General features: G+C 43.7%; 1 protein-coding gene across 1 annotated transcript in view; it reads left to right on the plus strand.

Moving 5' to 3' along the window:
* Nucleotides 1–6000, plus strand: part of fras1 (Fraser extracellular matrix complex subunit 1) — a gene marked incomplete at its 3' end in the record, with an annotated part of 149103 nt that overhangs the window by 72396 nt on the left and 70707 nt on the right. The window contains 3 exon segments of the mRNA XM_080755717.1: nucleotides 184–359; nucleotides 2485–2601; nucleotides 3022–3136. Coding sequence (XP_080611843.1) covers nucleotides 184–359; nucleotides 2485–2601; nucleotides 3022–3136 — 408 coding nt within the window.

The raw sequence follows: 6000 nt of genomic DNA on the forward strand, positions 1-6000 counted from the left end.
TGCCCACATGCTTAAAATAGCTCTTATTTGCGCCGCCCTCGTTGGAAACAATGCATTTCCAACTCCATCTTGTCTCACTTCAGGCTGCATGAACAGCGCTGGCTTTCTGCCCCCTCAATGTCATGTTCTGTGTGTACCAGGTGAGGTGGTTCTGGTGTCATTAGTCATGTTCTGTGTTACCAGGTGAGGTGGTTCTGGTGCCCATGCCAGCGGACGGTCCCGTGGGCCCGTCGGGTCAGCCGTCAGACGACGCCTCCACTCCCACCAGCTCCTTCACCCAGCAGGACGTCAACGAGGGCACGGTGTGGTACCGGCACCGCGGCGCTGCCGGGACGGGCCCGGACTCCTTCACCTTCCAGGTCCGTTTCATTGATTAAAACTAAGACGAAAAATGTTCGTCGACTACCTTTTTTCACTGACGAAAACTAAATGGAAACTAAACGAAAGCTAAGCTATGATGACTAAAACTAAGACTAAATATACTGACAATTTCGTCAACAAATAAAAACTAGACTAAAATGTTAGGAAGGGACTATGGTGGACAAGAGATCCAGTATAAGTCATTTTACTCTGACTCAGGTCTCTGTTTCACCTGGTCTCTGTTTCACCTGGTCTCTGTTTCACCTGGTCTCTGTTTCACCTGGTCTCTTTCCACCACCTCGGAGGAAAGCCAGGTCTCTGTTTCAAAAGTCTGTATGATCCTGTCGGGAGCGGATGATATCGTTACGTCATGTTGTAGTATTGTTTTGTAGTCATCAGGATGATATCGTCGACGTTACGTCATGTTGTAGTATTGTTTTGTAGTCAACAGGATGATATCGTTACGTCATGTTGTAGTATTGTTTTGTAGTCATCAGGATGATATCGTTACGTCATGTTGTAGTATTGTTTTGTAGTCATCAGGATGATATCGTTACGTCATGTTGTAGTATTGTTTTGTAGTCAACAGGATGATATCGTTACGTCATGTTGTAGTATTGTTTTGTAGTCATCAGGATGATATCGTTACGTCATGTTGTAGTATTGTTTTGTAGTCATCAGGATGATATCGTCGACGTTACGTCATGTTGTAGTATTGTTTTGTAGTCAACAGGATGATATCGTTACGTCATGTTGTAGTATTGTTTTGTAGTCATCATGATGATATCGTTACGTCATGTTGTAGTCATTGTTTTGTAGTCATCAGGATGATATCGTTACGTCATGTTGTAGTATTGTTTTGTAGTCAACAGGATGATATCGTTACGTCATGTTGTAGTATTGTTTTGTAGTCATCAGGATGATATCGTTACGTCATGTTGTAGTATTGTTTTGTAGTCATCAGGATGATATCGTTACGTCATGTTGTAGTATTGTTTTGTAGTCATCAGGATGATATCGTTACGTCATGTTGTAGTATTGTTTTGTTGTCGACAGGATGATGTCGTTACGTCATGTTGTAGTATTGTTTTGTAGTCATCAGGATGATATCGTTACGTCATGTTGTAGTATTGTTTTGTAGTCAACAGGATGATATCGTTACGTCATGTTGTAGTATTGTTTTGTAGTCATCAGGATGATATCGTTACGTCATGTTGTAGTATTGTTTTGTAGTCATCAGGATGATATCGTTACGTCATGTTGTAGTATTGTTTTGTAGTCATCAGGATGATATCGTTACGTCATGTTGTAGTATTGTTTTGTTGTCGACAGGATGATGTCGTTACGTCATGTTGTAGTATTGTTTTGTAGTCATCAGGATGATATTGTTACGTCATCTTGTAGTATTGTTTTGGTTAGACTGGCATAGTGTCGACCCCTTACCCCTGTGTGGGATCACTGGTTAGACTGGCATAGTGTCGACCCCTTACCCCTGTGTGGGATCACTGGTTAGACTGGCATAGTGTCGACCCATTATTCCTGTGTCGGATCGGTGGTTAGACTGGCATAGTGTCGACCCCTTACCCCTGTGTGGGATCACTGGTTAGACTGGCATAGTGTCGACCCCTTACCCCTGTGTGGGATCACTGGTTAGACTGGCATAGTGTCGACCCCTTACCCCTGTGTGGGATCACTGGTTAGACTGGCATAGTGTCAACCCCTTACCCCTGTGTGGGATCACTGGTTAGACTGGCATAGTGTCGACCCCTTACCCCTGTGTGGGATCACTGGTTAGACTGGCATAGTGTCAACCCCCTTACCCCTGTGTGGGATCACTGGTTAGACTGGCATAGTGTCGACCCATTATTCCTGTGTGGGATCACTGGTTAGACTGGCATAGTGTCAACCCCTTACCCCTGTGTGGGATCACTGGTTAGACTGGCATAGTGTCGACCCCTTACCCCTGTGTGGGATCACTGGTTAGAACTAGTTTCATGTTAACGGTAGAAAGAGCGCAGGACGGACAGACGGAGCTATGGCAGGCAGACATAATTGCATGTAATTATGACAGAATCGGTACATTGCTCATAGTGACACGTTGTGGTCCCGCTGCTATGCTCTCAGGTGTCCACAGAGGGCGCTCCAGACACGCAGAGCGCCGCTCAGACCTTCACCATCGGAGTGCTGCCGCAGACCCCCGGCTTCCCTCAGCTCGCCAAAGACTGCGAGCTACAGATCACGGTGAGGGACAAACTTCTGCGCCGCTTTACTGCAGCAGCAACGCTACCGTTAACTTTACTGTAGACTGCCTGTTTATAAATGATATACCGTAGACCGTCCTGCTGACCGCCTGTTTATAAATGATATATTGTAGACCGTCCTGCTGACCGCCTGTTTATAAATGATATATTGTCAAACTGCCTGTCTGTGCCATGAAGATTTGCATTCATTCAAATGTTTTCTATACGTTCTACAAAATGATGCAGATTTACTGAAGCTCCCAGTGTGGCACCGACTGGCAGGTCACTGCTGTGAGTTCCATAGGAGTTCCCATGAATTGAAGTCGTGTGTGTGTGTGTGTGTGTGTGTGTGTGTGTGTGTGTGTGTGTGCGCGTGTGTGCGTGTGTGTGTGTGTGTGTGTGTGTGTGTGTGCGTGTGCAGGCGTTGGAGGACCGTGTGACGGTGTTAACCCCTTCCGCTCTGTCCTTCGTGGACTCTGAGTCTCCCAGCCACAAACTCACCTACAACGTCACCAGAGCCCTGCCGCAGGGACAAGGTAACGCGCACGCACACACACACACACACACACACACACACATGCACACGCACGCACGCATGCACACGCACACGCACACACACACGCACACGCACACACACACACATACATTTCCAGTGAAGGCTCCATCATTCCGCTCTAGAAATGACGACGGCAGGAAAACCATTTAAAAAGGAAGCCGTTTTTATTTTTATCTGCTTTAGCCCATTCTGACCTGAGATCAGATTCATACGAGGTTTCCACTGGACACACGCTGGTCTGATTAACCCCATTCTGACCTGAGATCAGATTAATACGAGGTTTCCACTGGGACACACGCTGGTCTGATTATAACCCATTCTGACCTGAGATCAGATTCATACGAGGTTTCCACTGGGACACACGCTGGTCTGATTATAACCCATTCTGACCTGAGATCAGATTCATACGAGGTTTCCACTGGGACACACGCTGGTCTGATTATAACCCATTCTGACCTGAGATCAGATTCATACGAGGTTTCCACTGGGACACACGCTGGTCTGATTATAACCCATTCTGACCTGAGATCAGATTCTAAAAAATGTCAGTCGTTCTTCGATTAAAAAAAATAAATAGCAGACCTACAAGCTCGTAGCGCGCCACTCGGTGGCGCGCTACGAGCTTGTAGATCTGCTATTTTTCAATAGCTAAAGCATAACATGATGCTGTAACACCAGAATGGGTTCCCGTTCAGAATGGGTTAAAGTGAGAAAAACAAAATGGCAGATCTACCAGCTCGAGTGCCTATTCGCTATAATAAGCCTATTCCTTTTTATAAAATAAATACATAACATAAACTATAACTAAACTAAACGTGAGGGCCACTGATATAGAAACAGGTTTTTCAGAAAACTGTCATGATTTATAGAATTGGAATGAGTTAACCCATGCACGCCTCTCTGCTCGTAACCTCTCTGGGTAACTTTTATGTGGATTGTTTTGGCCAGTGCCTCTGTTTACATATACTGTAACGTGCATTTCCGTTTGGGGAAATGTACACTATTTAATATCATGTTTGATAATGTCACAAATATTGAATATATGCATAAACGCCTGTCCTGGTTATCTGTCAAAAACAAACTCCATTGCAGTGTCCTCATGTTTGTTAGAAACACAATTTATAATCAAACACCAGATTACTTTTTAGATTAGTTATTAAAATCAAAGTGACAGACATAATCATAACACCAGAATTGCAAGCCTCGGTCATTTATCACTCCCTGCTCCAAAAACGAACCTCCTTAAACAAACAGTTATGTATCGATCAATATCATTTTGGATCATGTTACCGCCTCACATTAACATAAACACAACATCAATTATCATGTTACCACCTCACATCAACACAACACAACATAGATTATCATGTTACCACCTCACATTAACACAACGCAACATAAATTATCATGTTACCACCTCACATTAACATAACACAACATAGATTATCATGTTACCGCCTCACATTAACACAACACAACATAGATTATCATGTTACCACCTCACATTAACACAACACAACATCAATTATCATGTTACCACCTCACATTAACACAACACAACATAGATTATCATGTTACCGCCTCACATTAACACAACACAACATAAATTATCATGTTACCACCTCACATTAACACAACACAACATAAATTATCATGTTACCGCCTCACATTAACACAACACAACATAAATTATCATGTTACCGCCTCACATTAACACAACACAACATAGATTATCATGTTACCGCCTCACATTAACACAACACAACATAGATTATCATGTTACCGCCTCACATTAACACAACACAACATAGATTATCATGTTACCGCCTCACATTAACACAACACAACATAGATTATCATGTTACCACCTCACATTAACACAACACAACATAGATTATCATGTTACCGCCTCACATTAACACAACACAACATAAATTATCTTTCAAATATGCTTTAAAGGAACACTTGCTACAGCTGACCACATGACCATAATGTTATTCTCATTACGTTGCATTTAATTTTATAGAATATATTGTAATTATGTATTTTCATGTATTTAACTGTTGAATGTATTTGTAATTTCCGTATGTATTTTTTTGTATGTATTTTATTTATATGGACCCCAGGAAGATTAGCTGTCGCCACGGCGTCAGCTAATGGGGATCCATTCAATAAACAATAATCAGTGCCCATACCCGAGGCGGGGGTTGGCGAAAGGGCCTTTCTGTGTGGAGTTTGCATGTTCTCCCCGTGTCCCCTAGGGTAGGTACCCTCACATGTTCTCCCCGTGTCCCCTAGGGTAGATACCCTCACATGTTCTCCCCGTGTCCCCTAGGGTAGATACCCTCACAAAAACATGCCGTAATCCTGGTCTCTAAAACTACCTCCCCCTGGCCAGCCGGGGGCGCCTGATGGAGGGGAAAGGAACTGGTCGGAATAACGTGTCCCTTCCACGCGCTACGTCCAACCAGGGAAACTCCCCCCCTGTCAGGTGAAAAGAAGCAGCTTGGACTCCTCATGCATAGAAGGAGGCATGAGGTCAGTCCGCTGCCCCCCCAGGTTGGCAGAGGAAGTGTAGCGCCCAGGATTACATTAGACAATTGGCACTGGGTGAAAAGAAAAACTGGGTTACAAAATCGTGGTATAAAAATTTTAATTAAAAAAAAAACAAAAAAAAAAAACAATAAACAATGTCACAGCCACGGACGACAAGACGTCTTCCCTTGGGAATTAACCCATTCTGACCTGAGATCAGATTCATACGAGGTTTCCACTGGACACACACTGGTCTGATTAACCCATTCTGACCTGAGATCAGATTCATACGAGGTTTCCACTGGACAC

This window comes from Protomyctophum bolini (genome assembly GCF_963924005.1).
Source record: "Protomyctophum bolini genome assembly, chromosome: 22".
Lineage (NCBI taxonomy): Eukaryota > Metazoa > Chordata > Actinopteri > Myctophiformes > Myctophidae > Protomyctophum > Protomyctophum bolini.